Source organism: Pseudoliparis swirei, chromosome 3 (assembly GCF_029220125.1).
Source record: "Pseudoliparis swirei isolate HS2019 ecotype Mariana Trench chromosome 3, NWPU_hadal_v1, whole genome shotgun sequence".
Classification (NCBI taxonomy): Eukaryota; Metazoa; Chordata; class Actinopteri; order Perciformes; family Liparidae; genus Pseudoliparis; species Pseudoliparis swirei.
The window spans coordinates 21123563-21144600 of NC_079390.1; the positions used below are offsets into that span (position 1 = coordinate 21123563).

Here is a 21038-nt window from a genome sequence, read left to right on the forward strand (position 1 = left end):
AGAAAACGTGACGAAGTGTCCTCTATGATTTCCTTCCAGTGGAGAACATGTGATGAAGTGTCCTTTATGATGTCCTTTCAGTGGAGAAAACGTGATGAAGTGTCCTCTATGATTTCCTTCCAGTGGAGAACATGTGATGAAGTGTCCTCTATGATTTCCTTCCAGTGGAGAACATGTGATGAAGTGTCCTCTATGATTTCCTTCCAGTGGAGAACATGTGATGAAGTGCCTCTCCGCTACACTGGCACATCCTCTTTGTTCTCTGTTCTCCTTTAATACTCTCTTTTCTTTCCTCTGAACATACCTCCATTATCCTGCCGCAGAGTGAAGAGAGAAGGATCAATGCAAAGTGAATGGGAGCCGATGGCAAAAAGAACCACGGAGAAGACGACTGTGAGGAAAAAAGCGAGGCGAAGTCAAAGGAAAGCTCAACAGAATGGGATATCTAGAGGCCGACAACAATGAACATGTCAGCTTGTTCCATGGCTTAAAGACGAAATAATGAACTTTTATAATTACATCCAAACCCATTATTCTCGTTCTCAAAAACACCAGAAATGAGCTTCATTGGCTCCCACACTGTCTACTCGTGTGTCGAATAGAACATCCCCTCATTGTGGTTGTGGGTCACTGGGCCTTCTCAACAGATCTCTGGAGGTGTGATGTACAAGAGAAAAGACTTCCTGGACTGTAGAGAACATTCTGTACGTCGTCACGCAGAGAGCTTGTCCAAGGAGGCCTCTGTTGGGCCTCCTGCTGACTCCAAAGGCCTCCAGGTCCATTACTCCCGACAGTGAATTTATGATGCAACCGGTTTAGGGTTCTCACAGTTTCTTCGGTTCAGTGTATGTACAAGGTTTTATATGTTTATATGCCACGTGAGCGGTCCAACAGCTACCGGGTGGATTACCATGAAAGTCTGTACAGTGAACAGTATTTGTCTGAAAGCCCTGCGTGTAGCGGACCCCAGCCAGACGATAGTGAAGCGTACGGATGTTTCGAGAATTTCCTTTATTCGTGTTCAGGCATGAGCCTTAATGCTGCGTTCACACCAAAAGCGGACATCTCACAAACATCGGAACATCTAACGCCCTCGTGTTTGGGTGATGACATCACCCGTTGGCTCGCACCGCTCCGTCACTTTCACCGATTAAGTTAAGTGTTACGTCTGAAAGACTTCCGCTTCCAGCGCTACGAGAGCGGAACATCTAACGCCCTCGTGATTGGTTTCATAACATTAATATCTTATATATATATTTATACATAAAATCACCCGTGCCTGTTTTCATCCTCTGCGAGTCAGGTACTCATAGGAGGTATTAAAGAGCTTCGGGTGCCAATAAACCGTAACGATGAGTGTGTCCTCCGTCTTGTTCTGATTCAACAACGGCGGGACGGCGATGACGCGCGGAGCAACTCAAGAGCTGATTGGCCCGAGTTGCAAAGTTATCTAGAGGCGAAATTCGAGCCGCCCGAAACACACCGTCCAGAACGCGCCGCCCCCAAAAAATGTTTGCATCTATCGCAACCACGCGCGTCTGTACGTTGACTTTGCGTGAACAAATCTGGTCGGACTGAAAAAAAAAAAATCACAACATTTCTCTTTATAATTTCGTAGAAACTCTAGCATTAGCATCTTATGACAATACATTTTACAAGTTATTTAAAGAATAAAGTCACTAAATAAGTAGTCAAAGCCCAAATAAAACACAAAGTATTTTGTTCCCGTTCCCGCTCGGTGCTTAGCAGTTCATAGAGTAAGAGAAATACTCACGAACACCCGTTTCCTTCAGTACACCGTAAGCTAACGTACTTTTTGCAAAGTCATGTTACGATATTTACATCTACTTCTGGTCTTGCTGGAAGTACTTCAAAATAAAAGAACCCAAAAGATACAAAGTCACTTTCGGCTAAAGGTCGTAAAAGTCACTAAAGGCTTACGGGAAATAGTCAACATGAAGATCATCGGTGCCAACCTGCCCACCATCCAAGACCTGTACACCTCCAGAGTCACGAAACGGGCAGGAAAAATCACTGCAAACTCCTCCCACCCCGGCCACAAACTATTTAAACTCCTCCCCTCTGGCAGACGCTACAGATCACTGTTCGCCAAAACCTCGAGACACAAAAACAGTTTCTTCCCCCTCGCCGTCTCACTACTGAACAATAACCCACTGTAGCATATATATTTATCCCTCCACATCTTCTGGCACTACTGTTTCACAGCTACTGTATATAGCCATTCCTCTTGTATATACTTTAAGTCACTTTCTAAAACTTCTTCGACCGTTGCACTGTTTTGCACTGTTTGTTCTGTACTGCACTGTTTTGTTTTGTTTGTTCTGTATTGTATTGTGTTGTCATGTATATTTTGTGTAAGCACTGAGAGACACTTTACCGAGTCAAATTCCTTGTTTGTGCAAACTTACTTGGCCAATAAAACTGATTCTGATTCTGATTCTGATATGAACACAACCTTTCCGGAGTCATTTACACAGCGAGTGCAGCCTCACAGAGCAACTAGCATGGCTGCAACCTCGAGGCAAACGTCCTGAAGATGAAGAACAAGCCACGACGCGTTGACATGGTTGTAAAAACATTTTACGGCCGACGTCACCGAAAACAGGAATGTGCACGTTGGCAAACGAAGGGGGAGTTTTGAAGTTGGCCAGCACTCCAGTTAATTAATATTTACCGCATCGTCAACATGTCTGCTTGTTTGGAATAATAATTCAACAGCGGACTCGAGTTCTAAGCGTCAATTACGGCTGCATTTTTGTTTTTGGGGTATTTTACCAAATACATGTGCATAGCTGGCCACTTACTGTATTCTACCTGCTCACTAATAGACAAACAGATCTGGCTTTGTTTAGATTGTTGATGCCTTAATGTCCAAATGTAGTTTTATAGATGACTTTTCACCTGCAAATCACAACAATCTAACCAAGACTACTGGGTCCTGCTGTAATTATACATCAGATTAAACCTCTTGACATGGACCACATTCTTGTCAAGGGGGTCCCCAAATGTTATTAAACCGTGCGCTTCATTGGTGAGCAATGCATGAATACTGTGGATTGCAGATTTGTTCAGCAGCAAAAGTTTGACAAAAGAAAAAGACACACACAAAAAAAAACCTGTTGCTAAACTTTAAAAGCCGCCGTGAACCTGGTCAACTGAAAGATCGAGTTTCTCTAAATGGCTCGGAGCGTCTTCCATTTGCCGTGCGAACTCGACTTCCTGCACGTGTCGCTCAGAAAGCAGAACATCCACATCGACGAAAGCAGCCAAACCACACGGGGAGAGAGTTGACAGACGAGGACAATCGAAAGGAAGACAATGGAAACACACACCAGTTGAGTTCTGAGAGCGGGTGACGCAAACGCCGAATCCTTCACGTGCGTCAACAGCCGTGACGACTCTTGAACTAAACTTTTCTTTCACATCCTCCTCCATCCACCTGTCTTCAACACCAGCTGACTGATCCCATGTGCCCCTCCACACACGACCTCATCCTGATTCGGGAATCACGAATGTTGTGTTCGTGTGATATGAATCCACACGGCCGGAAACAAACGTCTCTTTATTGTGAAGGAGGGAATATTGTGAGCAGAAGACTCAAGGAGGGGGGAGCCGGTGGTAGATTTACTCAAGGGTGTAGGAAGGCTTTTTAACCCTTGTGTTGCCTTCGGGTCAATTTGACCCGATTAAATATTACACCCTCCTGTCGCCTTCGGGTCAATATGACCCGATTCAATGTTTAACCCTCCTGTTGCCTTTATATTTACTAACATATTTTACCCTTGAGGTCAATATGACCCCAGCTATTAAAATCTCCAGAAAATTATTAGAATTAATATTGTTTTCCAAGTTTAAGTGTGAGGTACTTTATGTTTGTTTGTTGACTCCCGAAAGAACACCGACATTAAACATTGAATCGGGTCAAATTGACCCGAAGGCGACACAAGGGTTAAATATTGAATCGGGTCAAAATGACCCGAAGGCAACACAAGGGTTAAGGGGGGGTTCTCCCAGAGAGAGAAAAATCACAAAAAAACACAATTGTTTTTCTGCTTAAATTTATGGTGGAAAATGACAGCACTCAATTTAGTTGCCAGGTGAAATAAAATAAAATAAAAAAATTATATATATATATATATAATGGACCATATTGCAACGTGGCCCTCTGTCCTTCTGTTTTGCTTTATTTATTGTCCTGTAGATCTACTTTTCTCATTTAATGTTATCTCTGCGGAGTCAAAACACCCGGAGGCATTTATTTTGTTCTCTTGCTTCCTCTTTTGTGTCTTCAACCTCTTTGAAAAGTTCACCTCAGTGTTACATACATTGTATTTCATTGATAAACCTTTTGGACCATGTGTGTTTCAGCAAGATTTTTTCCGCTAATGTTAAAAACTTTCATCACATTCATATCTGTGTTCTCCGGGAAGTCGAGAATAGTTGTAATATTAAGAGGATTAAAAGTCGTAACATGTTCGACCTACCCTATAAAACTGATACTAACAAGAAACGTTGTGATTTTGGCATAAATCTCACGACTGTGTGTCTTTATTGTCCACACAAATATGACCTTTAATCTGTTGAACCCCCTCAGGTAAACACCGCTATAGCTCTGTCAGCACCGTTGCCATGGCTTGCACTGTTTGCTGCCTTTAAGTGCCTTTAAATGACACTTACTACTCAGGACGAATGGAGTATCTTTAGAATGTGTTATTTCCCCTTTTTTATGATATGTAACGTTCTACTTTTGTCGGCAACGCAGGAAATCTGCACTCGGTGTTTACAATCGTGTCCCGATTGGAATGTTTTAGTGGAGTGAAAAGCAAAGAAACCGGTGTGGAGATAAGTGCAGATTAGCGTGATCATGCATTGCCGTGCCATATGGAGCTGTTGCACGGTGTGTATTAATATACCAGAGAGGAGGAGATGGAGGAAGAGAAGAGAAAACAAAAAGAGGGGAGAAAAGAACAAGGAAGTTGACAGTTTCCTGAACGTCTTTCTGGAGACTTCCTCCCACTCGACTCTTTCTTCTGGTTTCATAAAGCAAAAGGTTTTCAGAAGTGAATCCTTCCGGAGCTCATCCCTCCGTCCATCTCGTCATCCTCCTCTTTCCACGTCGCACACAGACCAATCTGTCGCCCTTCCTTCACACGTATTCAGTGTTTCACCTCCTCCTCGAAGCTTTTGTGTTTCTGTGCAGCGCCGCGCTGAACTTCCTGTCTCGGACAGAGCTCGTACAGAAGGAGGAGGAGGAGGAGGAGATGAAGAAGAAGAAAGCAGACTTGTACAGGTTGTAGGTTAACTCTGTTTACTTTTAGTTTAGTTTTTTGTTCATGTGTAATATTTATTATGCTTGCTATGTTTTATATATAAGATGTTGTTTATATTGTTTGCTTCAATGATTTGTACATTTGTTTTGTTGATGTAATCTTAAATATATTTGATGTGAGGAAAAGTCCTCCGCTGGTCCTCAGCTTCAGAGGCCGGTTCCGCCTCTCAGCCGCGGCATCGCTCGGTGAACTCGGTCCTCGCCGGCTTCCCGCATGTCTGATGCTTTCTGTCCTTTGTCTCGCCCCGAAGCTTCTTCTCCACTTCCTGGCTGTGGTGAGATAGTAATCAAAGGGGTGGTAAGACAACAGGAGTGCGTATTGTTTAAATGCGGTTGTTTGACGAGTACAAAAGAAAATGGCGGTTGTAATTAGTTGTTATGGTGATGGTGGCGCGTCGTTGGGGCTGTAAGGTGTGGTCCAAGTTTACCAGGAACAGATCCCCCCCCCATAAAAAATTATGTTGGCTAGTTCGCGAGCTAGCTTGCTAATTCCATTGGTACTTGAAATGCATGAATCTGGTGCACTCTGAGTTCTTCTGCCTGCTCTGGACTCAGTACCTCTGGAACCCGTCACCTGGTAAAATGAAAGTACGCATACATATTGGAACGGCACAAACGTCCGTCTGCTTCCTCTCTCCGCGCAGGCCACAGCTTCCTCTGTGGTACCACTTGAGCAAGGCTCTGGTTGTCGTTGTTGTTGTTGTTTTCTCTCCTGCAGGCTGCAAGCAACCAGAGTTCTCATCCTCTGAACCAGATCAGTGATCTGCTGCAATATGAAAGGAGTCAAGTTTTGGAAGATTGTAAGCCAGGAATTTGTGTTTTATCTGATGCGCTCAGATGATTCTGAGGATCCTGACGACATATTTAAGCAAAGCAGACTTGGGGGGGGGGGGGGGGGAAGTTACAACAACAAATGCTTGTGTTGGACAGGAAGCCTCACGGTTACAAAAGACGACGCTCATCCGTCTCGATCAGTTGACGACGAAGGAAGCACAATCTATACAACGGAAAGCAGAACCAACTGGCTTTAAAATGTATTAATGCAAGGCGCAGCGTGTCAGATATGGCCAGAACTTTAGTTAGACACATTCAAAAGATGAACTCACGTTATCAATAGAATATGGAGAGTTTACTTAGCGTCCAGTCTGACCTACAGCTTGTCAATCACGTTGACGGTACGGGGGTCCGAGTACGGGGGTCCGAGTGCGTTCTGATCTTTTGTTTATTAGATTAAATTCAGTGGCAGAAATGAGAGAAAAATACGAATTTACATTGTACACCAGCAACCCTAACCGCTGGGAGCATGTGGCCGGATCTTACACAATGGACCTTTTTGTGTGTATGTGTGTATGTGTATGTATATACATGGCATGCGCCCGTCTGTGTATATATATATACACATACACTACCGTTCAAAAGTTTGGGGTCATCCAGACAATTTCGTGTCTTCCATAAGAACTCACTTTTATTTATCAAATGAATTGAAAATTGAATAGAAAATGTAGTCAAGACATTGACAAGGTTAGAAATAATGATTTTTATTTGAAGTATTAATTTTGTTCTACAAACTTCAAGCTCAAAGGAAGGCCAGTTGTATAGCTTATATCACCAGCATAACTGTTTTCAGCTGTGCTAACATAATTGCACAAAGGTTTTCTAATCAGACATTAGTCTTCTAAGGCGATTAGCAAACACAATGTACCATTAGAACACTGGAGTGATAGTTGATGGAAATGGGCCTCTATACACCTCTGGAGATATTTCATTAGAAACCAGACGTTTCCACCTAGAATAGTCATTTACCACATTAACAATGTATAGTGTGTATTTTTGATTAATCTTTGAAAAATAAAGACATTTCTAAGTGACCCCAAACTTTTGAACGGTAGTGTATATATATATATATATATATATATAGGCGGGCGCATGCCATATGACTGCATTGTCCTTGGCTAATTTCCAGCCCTGGGAACTTTCTCGGCATGTCATATTCCTAAAATTTCCCAAAAGAGATTTATCTATGATAACAAAAACTTAGTTAGATCCTGAGGGGGTGCACATGTTTTTTTGACTGCCTTTATTTTCCCTCAAGTGTTCGGCTTTGTTCTACTTGTACATGAGGGTTAGGGTTAGGGTTCAGTTTGGGAACAATCCCAATTCATTTTTTCCGGCAAGAAAAAAACAAATGGCCCGCGGCCCCCAGACAGGCCGTGTGATCACGAGTTCATTCGTTTAAGATCCCCTCGCTGTCAACAAGACGTTTATTTAACGTGTGTGTCAGGACGGTGGTGGTGGAGGTGGAGCTGGTGGTGTTTCCTGAGCTGCTGCTGCTGCTGTCCTCTGTTTCCCTGCACTTCTTGTCCCTGTGATTGTCTGCCCTGTTCCTGATTGGTTCTTCCTGTGTGATTGCTAGCCCCGCCCTCATTGTGTCCACCTGTGTCTCATTACCTTCGCATTCAAAATGCGGAAGGTTATGTTTTGATCGCCATGTATATATTTATTTATTTGTATGCGTGTTACTCGCATAACTCAAAAAGTATTAAACCGAATCGCATGGAATTTGGTGGGATGATTGGTTATTATCCGGGGACCATTTGATTAGATTTTGGGATCGATCGGGTCAAAGGTTAAGGTCATGAAAAGGTCAAAATCTTCTTTTTACCATAGCACGGTCAATTTCTATCCAATTGGCATGCAACTAATGCCAACATTTTCATAATGCAATGCCCAATCTTGTGATATGCGAAGGTATGCGCTCTACCGAGTGCCCGTTCTAGTTCAATATGTAATCTGTTTAAAGGGATAGCTTGACATTTTGGAAAAGAGGCGTATCTGTTTTCTTGAGCTAAACGAGACGATCGATGTCACTTTAATGTCGGCGCGCTGACTGTGAAGCTAGAGCCGGTCGAGTGCACCATCCATTCCCCCTCTTTTTCTTTTAGAAGTAACCTGGGGTTGGATGTCTGGCATACGGACGAATGGATATCTATTTTTGAAAACTATAATTAGGCCACCGCTGCAACACAAAGGAAATGAAACGTCAACAATGATCATATAAATACATGAATGAATACTGAAATCAGTGTTGTGATCAGCTCATGTTTCAGTATATCCGCGTATCCGATCTGTGTACCAAAAATAGCCGACTAATCCGACGTCAGTGTCGAGCACAGTGTGTGTTGTGTGCTCGATTTGTTTCCCGGAGTGTTTGGAGCCTCGGGGCCACTCGTGGCCTTTACTGCTGGATCTGCTCTCGACTGCACATGCACGGCCGTGTCGGCACCAGCGCAGACGCAGCATTTTCTGTGAAACCGAGTGAAATTCTGACGATCGATTGCATAACACGAGCTCCAACAAAAGGGGCTTCACATCGATTCTTTGAAGTAACTCGGAGTAAATTGTGCATTTATATCGCAGCCAGGAGGCCTTGATGGGATTTTACCCAGCACAAAGAAGAAGTGGAAATCTATCTTCAAATATAGATCCCATGTCGCCCCCTTTAACACGGTGCAGTTTAGATTTCTTCAGGGGATTTGTTCCCACTCTCTTCATAAAGTTGCACAGCACCGTGATGCGTTCAAGTGAACTGTTCCTGTTAATGCGCTAACGGAACAAGACAGGGTAAAAGGGTCAAATCGGGCTAAATGGTGGCCACACCTCCACGGGGATAGTCAGCGGTGTCTTTTTACCTTCGCATTGAAAATGCGGAAGGTAATGTTTTGATCGCCGTGTATTTGTATGCGTGCGTGTTATTCGCATAACTCAAAAAGTATTAAACTGAATCGCATGAAATTTGGTGGGATGATTGGTTATTATCCGGGGACCATTTGATTAGATTTTGGGATCGATCGGGTCAAGGTCATGAAAACGTCAAAATCTTCTTTTTACCGGTCAATTTATATCCAATTGGCATGCAACTAATGCCAAAATGTTCATAATTCAATGCCCAATCTTGTGATATGCGAAGGTATGCGCTCTACCGAGTGCCCGTTCTAGTTTTAATGTGAATTCCTGCATATCGAATGTGATCTGCAATTTTCTAAAGGTCCCAGTTATAATTGATCTTGGCGTGTACTCACGCAGCGTATCATGTGACCGGTGTTGGGACTAACGCGTTGCGGTACCTTTGTAAACTAGCACTGGGACGTCGTATTATTTTCACGAAGCAGCTGAATTATCGTGACTGAAAGGCTCGGCGCTTCGGCACAGCTCGCGTAGCTAATAGATGACGACACGCACAATCTGTGTAAAACATAGACAGAAAGTATTAATTCATACAATTAAGACCATTGCCATTAAAACGGCATTTCCAACGGGCCCGTCACAGCATCTCTCGAGGGTCTTTTCACCGTGACAATACGGAGGTCTGGTTACTTCTACCTGAGACTTGTTTAACCGAGGGGCCGTAAAGACGGAGCGACATTCAAGTCAACAACGGTTTGAATCCGTTTTCAGAAAGGCGTCAGACTTTCTCGACCAATAGGAGACCACGAAGGCCGGAGCGCTTCCCTGTGAGAATGTGGAAAGTCGGCGTTTTCTCACCTGTGGTTTGTCGCAGCTCTTCGCACAAACTTATGTGGGGAAACTGCAGCAGCTGCTTCCATTTCTTGCTTTTTCCTTTTCTGTTCCCACCGCCTCCTGTAAAAACCAAAAGGTTTCAGTTTAAAACCCAAGTCCAAGCAGGAAGTTTGCTTTTGGTGAAAAAAAGAAGAAAGAAAAGCACTCTGAAAAATTTGCGTGAACAAGACTTTTTGCAACCGGACAGACACGGGTTTGATTTACAACCCGTCAGTATGCGTCACTCAGCTTATTTCCACACCTTGGATGAGAACTGGATACACCGCCTAAATTGGGACACTGTTCATTCCTACGAAAGTTGCTCAGCGGCGCCCGAGGGCAACAAAAGTTCAAGTAGTGGCTATAAAATTACCCGGATCTTCTGCATTCCCAATGGGGCCCATTGGTGTGTTTCCTTTAGCCCCGCCTCCCCGCTGCTCTGCCTCGACTCGCACACACGAGGGACATTCAAGACTTACAGATGTCTTTTTTTCCCGAATGCAAGTCAATGGGATAAGGCCCCAAAAAAGGGCCCAATGACATCACATGAGAAAACACAGGAAGTTGCAATTCCACGGTTTGGCCACTGCGAATATTTGGCTTCGAAGCCCGGCGCTGTTCCCGTGGTCAAGATCAGGGGGCCCCGAACATTTTCCTGAGGGCCACAAAACTTTTCCCTTTTCTGATGGGGGCCGGGGTCAGTTTGTAACAGAAAAAGTGTGACGATCGCAGGGGTGCCTGAATGTAAACATTTATTGTTTTCCAGAAAGCCACACATAACCAAATATTAATAACCCTTTCCGGGATCTTACCTAACCTTTTCGCCATTATTCCGTTCTGTTTGACAGGGGCTAGTCTAGGATTTGCGTGGGCAGACTGATAAAAAAAATCATAACGCGTCTCTGGTATTGTTCAGGGTGGCCGGGCCAAATGTGGAAGCGGGCCAGATCCGGCCCGCGGGCCTTAGTTTGGGGACCACTGGTCAAAATCCACCCTTATGATAACTCCTCATGAAAGAAACCATTTTATTGCAATGAACTTCCTGGAAAACCGGCTGCTGTACCTTGTAGGAGGAGTCTCCCGTGCGTGCATTGTAGTGTTAGTTCCTTTTATGAAGTGCACCTGGTTGTTAAGGTGGACAGCACCCTGTTCGCACACTCACGTTGTGAGTGACTTCAATCCAATCTGGGGATAACCTGCCACGGGGTTAATCATTGGCTTTGGGGGTAACGGTTTAGAGTTTAGAGTCTTTGGCAAGTCAAAGAAAAGAAAGTCAACAAAATGTCCTCGCACAAGTCTTGCCAGGACATGTCAGCGTGTTTGGATGGGAGCAGCGACGCACGTTTTCTTTAGAAACTGCAGCGGTGCGAAACACAAAGAGCCGACGTCACCCGCGCGATCGCCACAAAGCAGAGAGAGAGAAAAGAGGAAGTTCCGGTCCCGTGGATAGCTTTCAGAAAGCAGGCGCTGCCTGTGAGACAGAGCCGAGGGTTCGCTCGCCACGCTGCAGTGACCAGAACAAACGGGAGGCCACGCGGTGCTCGCCGCCCGGGATTAAGATCTCCAAATTTCCGCAAACTGATTTTCATCTCGTGAAAAAACAAAATTTTAAACGGGGACGTGACGCGAAACTGATAATTTAAAAAAATAAAGATATCTGACAATCCGGTAATCACTGGAGTCAATAAAAAATGCAGAACATTCTCCGGTTCAAGTTCTGGCCATCATCTGGTATTTCTATAGAATCGTATATATAATAGATGGAGAGAAAAACAAAAAATGACACTTGAGGAAACAATCAAAAGCTCCATAAAAGCTTCATAAATACAAAAAAAATCTTAAACCTCTTGATAGAAAATGTCATCTGTCCATCCTGGAGAGGGATCCTCCTCTGTTGCTCTCCTGAAGGTTTCTTCCCTTCTTTCCCCCGTGAAAGGGTTGTTTCTATTTCTTGGGAGTTTTTCCTGATCCGATGTGAGGTCAAAGGTCAGGGATGTCGTATGTGTACAGACTGTAAAGCCCTCTGAGGCGAATTTGTCATTTTTGATATTGGGCTATATAAAATAAACTGAATGTATAACAGATTAAAAGAATTATAGATTGTATTTAAATCCCAGTTTCATCGATTGACACCGGGTATATTTCAGATATCAATTAAATGCTACGTCTATGAAATTGTGGTGAGACAACAAATGCACAGCACAAACTCGATCTCTTAAAGCTCCTCCGATGTGGGCGCCGATATCAGGGCTCTGATTACCTTTGCATTGAAAATGCGAAAGGTTATGTTTTGATCGCCGTGTATTTATTTATTTATTTATTTGTATGCGTGTTACTCGCATAACTCAGAGTATGAAACCGAATCGCTTGAAATTTGGTGGGATGATTGGTTATTATCCGGGGACCATTTGATTAGATTTTGGGATCGATCGGGTCAAAGGTCAAGGTCATGAAAAGGTCAAAATCTTCTTTTTACCATAGCACGGTCAATTTCTATCCAATTGGCATGCAACTAATGCCAAAATGTTCATAATTCAATGCCCAATCTTGTGATATGCGAAGGTATGCGCTCTACCGAGTGCCCGTTCTAGTTCAATATGTTTCATCAACAGCCAGAAGTATCCATTTAAGAGAGATTTTAAGGGGGGAAAATGTGACAGTGGAAAACGTAAAAAGTCAGGGGGGGGGGGGGGGGGCATGTCCTCCCCGAGTCCAGCGGGAATGACGCCCTCGCTCTGTCGGCCTCTTGCTGCCGGCCCTTCAGACCTCGTCCCGGGGCGACGTCGGCATTTTGACAAATGGAGTTTGGCTACGCGATGACATTTCCGGGGGGGGTGGGGACACAGTCCCAGTATATGCACCGACAACAGAGCGAAGTTGTGAATACGGCCGGCTGTTCTCTAAAAAAAAAAAAGCCCCGCTCGGGGATTTGCTATTCAAATTCCGCGAGGCAGCTGCGACTGGGAAATGAATCGTTCCGATGCAAACCGGGAGATGTTTTTGTTTGCGCTCGTGGGAGAACATCGGCCACCGGATCGGCACCGAGCTGATTGATAAGGATGTCCGTTGTGTGCATTAGTGGACATGTAAATCGAGACGGGCAGTCGGAGAGACAGGAAGGCAGTGAGACGCAGATTCTCCCTGCGACGTGATAAACGTGCTCCTAAAGCTCACGGTGTGTCTGCGGCGCATCATAAATATATTTTTAAAACTCTATATTTGTCCAAAACCCACACATTTGACTGTAATGTGTGGCTATATATGTCAAAATGAAACATCGTGGAAGCCAGAAAATCACATGTTTTGGACTTTTGATTTAAAATGAACATCCGATTCATCGATATTGTTACATTCATTGATTAATCTAGAGTTGAATGGACAGTGACAGTAATGCAGCTCTAGTTCCCTCCTAAAACATTTGAAAAGCTGTGTTTCTTTACTCTCATTTGGGCTTTGTCTGCACCGTTAAAGCTTTGCATTTCACCAGGATGGCCCCGGACTTTTGCAGGAAGCGGCGGTGAACGCCCATGTGTTACGTAATCGAGAAAAAAGCTCATTACGATTGATTTTTTTGATCTAGAATGGAAATGGTGACAGCCCTATGGGGAAGTGTTGACCGCGTAGCAACTTTCTCTAAAGCTTTGGCAACTTTCGAGATCGCTTTGAGCAACTTAAAAAAAAAAAAAGATGGAAATGTACCCAGAAGGTTGTTGGGCGGACCTTAAAGGGACAGTTCACCCCAACATCAATCAAGGTGCATACACATTTTGACCAATGCATTTCCATGACCTTTCCAGAACTTTAAACCAAACCAGTGAGAAGATGTAGTATTTAAACTAACAATGACATGAATATTACTCATTTTCCATAACTTTTCCAAAAACTTTTGGGAAAAAAAAATGTTTCAATTCCTTTTCCAGGCCAGGAAATAACCATTTTAAAATGCCATGACTTCTCCAGGTTTTCCATGACCGTACGAACCCTGATCAATACAATATTGTGCCCGTTCTAGTTACCTTCGCATTGAAAATGCGGAAGGTTATGTTTTGATCGCCGTGTATTTATTTATTTATTTATTTGTATGCGTGTTATTCGCATAACAAAAAAAGTTTTAAACCGAATCGCATGAAATTTGGTGGGATGGTTGGTTATTATCCGGGGACCATGTGATTAGATTTTGGGATCAATCGGGTCAAAGGTCAAGGTCATGCAAAGGTCAACATCTTCTTTTTACCATAGCACGGTCAATTTCTATCCAATTGGCATGCAACGAATGCCAAAATGTTCATAATTCAACGCCCAATCTTGTGATATGCGAAGGTATGCGCTCCACCGAGTGCCCGTTCTAGTTCTATATGTATTCATTTAAATCATAACACTTCCTCTGCACATGTGCAATATCAAAATAAACTATTACAACCTAACAGTTCCCGCTCAATGAGTCCCACGCTGTACCAGCGTGAGCTTTAAAACGAGCCGATGCTCCACTATACAGGAAGTGGAGGGTTACTTGCTTCATTCTTTGTCTTTGAATCAGAAGGTTTCTCGCCACTTGTCCTCCCCGAGCTCTTGTCAACTTTCCCAAAACAAGAAACGAACGTACGCAGCAGCGCAAGTTGGCCGGCGGACGGCGACTGCGTCCATCACCTCAAAGTCAGCGGTCGTACGCTCGCCCCGACAAACGGAATGAGTCGAGAGGGAACGATCCTCGCTCCTCTGGCGGCGGCCGCGTCCCGCATGATGGAGACAAAACGGGGGGAAAGAAATACGTCAGGAGAAAATGACAAACTAATGGGTTTACCGGTCGGTATTTATAGGTCTACACTTCTTCTTCTTTCTGTCTTCCCCTCATGACGTCTGACACATTCCCCTCACTGCACCTGACGGACCGTATTCTTTTCTACAAAGCATCTCGGTGGGTCAGAGGTCACACGAAGAGTCCCCAAAGGAATGATCTGAGAAAATAAATAGAAACTTCTTGTAAATTGTGGAATACTTGATCCACTAATAGCACTTAAAATGACATTTAAGTTTAGAGATCTTACACTATGATGAATATTGTATTAGAATGTGTAATAGGTTCTGTCCTTTGCTGCTGTTTACTTTTGATTCATCAGTTTGAGCATCTTTTTTATTACATTTTAGATTAAATCCTTTTTATCCAAAAAAGACTCACATGACTCTTACGTTTCTCTGCTGGGTTTTTTTACGCATGAATGTAACGTTTCATAAACGTTTATATCTCCTTCAAACCTCTTCAAACAAGAACAACTATTACACAACTTTGAACGAGTCGAAAGAGACAATTGAAATCGTCATTTCAACATCATCTCTCTCTCTCCCCTTCTCCCTCTCTCTCCCTTTCTTTCCCTCGCTCTCCCCTTCTCTATCTATATCCCCTTTTCCCTCTCTCTCTCATCTGTCTCTCTCTCTCTCTCCCTCTCTCCCTTTCTTTCCCTCTCTCTCTCCCCTTCTCCTCTCTCTCTCTCTCCCTCCGTCTCCATCTCTCCCTCTCTCTCCCTCTCTCTCTCCCTGTCCTCTCTCTTTCCTCTCTCTCCTCTCTCTTTCCCTCTCCCCTCTCCCCTCTCCTCTGTCCTCTCTCTCTCCTCTCTGTCTCTCTCCCTCTCTTCCTCTCTCTCTCCCTGTCCCTCTCTCCCCTCCTCTGTCCCTCTCTCCCCCCCCTCTCCCTCTGTCCCTCTCTCTCCCTCTTCCTCTCTATCTTTCTCCCCTTTTCCCTCTCTCTCTCCTCTGTCTCTCTCTCTCCCTCTCTCCCTTTCTTTCCCTCTCTCTCTCCCCTTCTCAATCTATTTCCCTCTGTCCCTCTCTCCCCCCCTCTCCCTCTGTCCCTCTCTCTCCCTCTTCCTCTCTATCTTTCTCCCCTCTCTCTCTCCTCTCTCTCTCTCTCCCCTCTCTCCTCTCTCTCTTCCCTCTCTCTCCTCTCTCTCTCTCTCCCCTCTCTCCTCTCTCTCTTCCTCTCTCTCCCCTCTCCCTCTCCTGTCCCTCTCCTCTCTCTCTCTCCTCTCCTCTCTCTTCTTCTCTCTCTCTCTCCCTGTCTCTCTCTCCCCCTCTGCCTCTGTCTCCCTCCCTCTCCCTCTCCCCCTCCCTCTCTCCCTCTCTCATCTGAATGTGGGCAGCTCGACCATCAAAGGACTCTCCTCTATTCTCTCCTCTGATCTCTCTGGAAATCAAACTCTCTCTCTCCCTGTCTCTCGACCCTCCTCTCTCCCTCTCTCATCTGAATGTGGCTCGACCATCAAAGGAAACTCCGGTTAGTTTCCAGCGTTTTCTCCGTTGAGTGAGGAAATCAAGGGGAAGTCGAGTGTAAAATAAAGATTCCCGAGCAGCGGAGCGAGCACGCTGTCCGGAGGAAGGTGGACTCTCCTCGACGACACCCGCTGCCTCTCCGGCCGACGCGCCCTCGGTCAAACTCGCGTCGCGCCGACGACTTTTCGCTCGTTTCGGTTCCGTTTCCTCTCTTCCTGCCATTTGCGGCCGTGAATGGGAAGTTGCCTTTTAAAGGAAAACTCCACCCTAAAACATTAAACAACATCCCAAAACGCCTTTGTTCAAATTCTAAAGGCCCATTTTTTCCTTTTTTTGTTTTTTGTTGGTAGACTCCCTTTTCTTCCTTTCACCAATAACTGTGAGAGATATTTGTAGCTATGTTTTTTTATGGGGGGGGGGGGGGCTTTAGATCCAAAAAGCAAGGGCTTCTTTCTTTCTCAAACAAGTTTGTTTACTCAAAAATGATCAGTGTCAGAGGGAGAAATCCACCAAAGAAGAGACAGAGGTCGTCTTTGTCTTGTGACGGAGGAGACTCAGAGGATGGCACCATTCCAAGGGTGACTGAAATAAGATGGCCTTGTTTGGATGTCCAGCGGTAATGAGAAGTAGAAGCAAATTGTGCAGCGATTTAGTTTTTCATTTTCATTCGGTTGTCGGAGAATTGAGTTGAGATATTATCAACAAAGGGTAGATATATCAATCAGATCAGAATTCAGAGATCAAGCAATTGAACTGGACTCTTCTTTAAAGTCTTTCCGGAAATCTCTCACAGGGGCACTCCAATTTAATTAATTCTACATAAAGAGTCAAATTCAAGGATCATTTGGGAACTGAATGTACTGTGACATTTGTTTTAACCCTTGTGTTGCCTTCGGGTCATTTTGACCCGATTCAATATTTAACCCTCCTGTCGCCTTCGGGTCAATTTGACCCGATTCAATGTTTAACGTCGGTGTTCTTTCGGGAGTCAACAAACAAACATAAAGTACCTCACACTTAAACTTGGAAAACAATATTAATTCTAATAATTTTCTGGAGATTTTAATAGCTGGGGTCATATTGACCTCAAGGGTAAAATATGTTAGTAAATATAAAGGTAACAGGAGGGTTAAACATTGAATCGGGTCATATTGACCCGAAGGCGACAGGAGGGTGAAACATTGAATCGGGTCAAATTGACCCGAAGGCAACACAAGGGTTAATGACGCAATTTGTTTTAAGTCTGTCGGTTCTCTTTATGTGAATGTTTCTAGAGATTTCATGTTTCAAGCATCTTTGAGTACGATGAAAAGCACTATAGAAATTGTATGTATTATTATTATGTTGTACTCGTGGAGTTTTTTATAAAGTCTGTTATTTGCGTTTCCAGGAAATAACCATTTTAAAATGCCATGACTTTTCCAGGTTTCCATGACCGTACTGAACCTGATCAATACGATATTTTCCTCTTCCTCGTCGTGCTCTTCATCAATCTCCCCCCCCCCCTCGGAAATGAGTCCCAAAGTCTCGGTGGGATTCTCCTGGATAAATAAAGGTTGCATTTACTGGAGTGTTTCCGTTTTCCACTTCACTAGTTACATTGCAGATTTAGAATTGCATTAAAAATATAAATCAACGACTGCAGATGATACATCATTGTAGATTAAGTTCACCAGAACTCAATTAAAATCATATTAAAGTATCACCCACTTATCATAACCCAGCAATACATCTATTTATATATGGGCCACACTGCATAATGAAAACGTTGACTTGTTACTTTCAGGAAAGTTGGACGCCCACAGTTCTGTACAAAGTAGATTTACGCTGTATTATTGCTACGTTTACTTCAGTAAAAGATGCCAATACTTCTCCCACCACTGCATTCTACAATGTCAATAATAGAACAAGATAACAATCTGTTATTTTTGAAAGGTGTAAAGTTTGTCGAGTGCCCTTTTTTAATACAGTGCATTGCATACGTCTAAAAAATACAGGACAGTATTTTAATGAATAATTAATTAAGACTTCCGTTGACTGCGTTTACACATCTGGATGCATACTTCTCTGCAATGTATTGGCACATTTTTGGCTTCCTTGGAAGTTACATATATTTTCACTATAGCACGTGTGTCTATTTATATCTAAATGTAACAAGGCCTCATCAGTCTTTACATTTGCCTGTGAGGCAAAACAATTCTGATCATATAACACTTTAAAAAAACATCTCATCCCGGGTCATGAGAATTAAGAGGCCTTGCTCATGGGCACTTCCGCCGGGCAGATGGCCGCCAACACAGAGGCTTGACTGGTGGTCGTCTCCACCACGGATCAACTGAAAGGCGCCGATAAGGTTCGCAGCGAGGGATCATGACACTCATCTTCTCGTGTCTCTCGGGATTATGTTGGCAACGAGTGGCCGCCTGCAACCTTTGTCTCCTGTTTGGAATAAACACGATAACAATGGGCTCTGATTGATGTTTTCATTGTTCACGAGGAGATGTCGGTTTAAAGACTACACTCAAGATTGTTATCATGGCGCTCTGCCCAAACTCATCCGAGACTGCACCGACCTTTCACAAATCAAAACCCACCTGTTCACAACTGCTGTTAATGTGTGATTGTGTGCTCTGTGTTCTTATTACCGTCGCATTCTGCGGAAGGTTATGTTTTGATCGCTGTGTATTTATTTATTTGTATGTGTGTGTGTGTGTGTGTTATTCGCATAACTCAAAAAGTATTCAACCGAATCGCATGAAATTTGGTGGGATGATTGGTTATTATCCGGGGACCATTTGATTAGATTTTGGGATCGATCGGGTCAAAGGTTAAGGTCATGAAAAGGTATGCGGCGAAGGTATGCGCTCTACCGGGTGCCCGTTCTAGTTGTTTTCATGTATTGTTTTTATTGAAATGTTAGTTATAAATTTCAGGATGTTGTAATTATCTGTCTTTGAGTACCTTGAAAAGCACTATATAAATGTAATGCATTATTATTCTTTTTAATTTATTATTAATTTTCTTTTTTATGAGAATTATTATTGCACATGTACTTCTTTTTTCTTTTCTTTTTTACATTTAACTGACTTGTACAGCCTACAGGTTTCAAAACACAACTTTCATAATCAAATAAATGTCATGTGCCCAAAGCACACACACACACACACACACTCTCACACACACACACCCCTGCAGAAGAAGCACATCTGCTTCGCCTCGACATCCTGTTTCGCAAACGACGGGCCGGGCGATGCTGCCACATCGAGCCGAGGGGAAGCCCGGCGTGTCGCTGCAACTTCAACCCCTTCCGGACCCCTCGCGCTTCGGTGTGCACGTCCAGAGCCACGCGCCAAACTCCATGGAAGAAACCGGCGATTTAACGCGCCGCTTCCTTCACAACCGCAGCACGTTGTACAACACGTGTTTTTACAAGTCACACTCTTAAATTCGGCACCCGGTAACAAATATTGTTTAATTTCAGTCCATATTAAACTACATCTTACTAGCTTGGCGTCCCCCCCCCCCCCCTGTCTACTTTAACCGTGACGGTGGTTTAGCCGCGTATTACAACTGTGTTATTGGCAGTTTGTGACGGGCAACGTACGTCCGCGGCATAAAAAAAAAAGATGACGTTGTGTTACCACAAAAAAAATCAGTTTACCAAACAATTCCCATCCCGAAATGGACATGGTTTGCTCAAGAGTTAGCCGCGGTCTTCACGCAGGCCAGAAGCTCAGGTTGAGACGTTCACGGGCACTCCGGAAAACTTTAAACCGCCGAAATGTAATACGGAGTTCGGTGCGCGAGAGAACGGCGCGTGTGTTAGTCGGCGACATCCTGTTCGTGTGGAGCCCGCATCATCAGAATATGGGACCGCGGGTTAGAGGAAGTGCAATAACCGTTGGTAAAGCCCGTGTCTGGGGCATCCCAACTGCCGTTGCACCGCTGCTGTCGGTGACGTTACCGGGGAGCTGTCAATCTGCCATCTCCATCCTTACCTTCCCGTGCCTTCAGCAGCACCGTGTTGGCCACGATATTCTCCAGCTCCATGTCGACGCTTGCCCCGGTCCGGACCTTTGAATCTGCCCTCACTCCACCGGGCAATGTTGATGCTGTCTGGGGTTAACAGCAGCGGCGGCGGCGGCGGCGGCGGCGGTTGACGGAGCTCCTGGTCGCCCCCCTCCCTCCCCCTCCCCTCCCCACTCCCCCCGCCGGCTTCAATCTCAGTTTATCCTCCCTAAACACCGTCCGCCACCTCCTCCCACCGCCCAGCTCAGGATGGAAAATCAAACCCTCCGGTTCCGCTGTCGCACAGTTCTTCTGTCCGGTAACCGGCCCTCCTCCCTCCGTCAACCCGCCCCGAAGCTGCTGTCAGAGAAGAGGACGAACGAGCAGACTTCTCACTCTGTTTTACAATTACTGTTTGATTAAAAGAGAAAAAGAAGAACAAAACAAATTGACACAGATAACAGACAGACGTCTCACGCTGATAATTATTCCCGACTTGTTTTAAAGCTAACTCGACGCAGTTGTGCCGCCCTAGTACTAAAGTACATTTACAGTGTGCTTTTCGCATCGTACGTCATACAGGGTTGAACCCACGTGACTTCCGTGTTTGTTAGATTTACTACACCTGTTTGATCAAGTGCTAATGACCAGCCAATAACACCACTTCATGTGTACGACACAATGAGATATATGAAATCATATAAGCAGAATCACGATAACCATCCATTTAGTAATAGATTAACCTTTCCAGCTGGGAGATGGCATCCAGGAGTTGGGGATTTTCATTTATATACTTGCTTTATTTGTTCAACTGTTTGTTTACAATTTGTTTGACATGCAGATTGCAACTCTGTTTAAA

At 44.3% G+C, this 21038-nt stretch overlaps 1 protein-coding gene across 2 annotated transcripts in view; it reads right to left on the reverse strand.

Annotated features, from left to right (window-relative positions):
- The window catches only part of grk6 (G protein-coupled receptor kinase 6), a 53134-nt gene extending 32781 nt beyond the window's left edge, over positions 1-20353 (reverse strand). Inside the window, exons 1-2 of one of the 2 annotated variants that reach the window (XM_056408807.1) lie at positions 20170-20353; positions 9893-9988 (exon numbers count right to left, since the gene is read on the reverse strand). In XM_056408807.1, coding sequence (XP_056264782.1) covers positions 9893-9988; positions 20170-20221 — 148 coding nt within the window. In that variant the 5' untranslated portion in view covers positions 20222-20353. Of the gene's footprint in view, positions 1-9892; positions 9989-20169 lie in introns of those variants that run through there. The other variant, XM_056408817.1, reaches the window with a different exon arrangement.
- Positions 20354-21038: the final 685 nt, after the last annotated feature.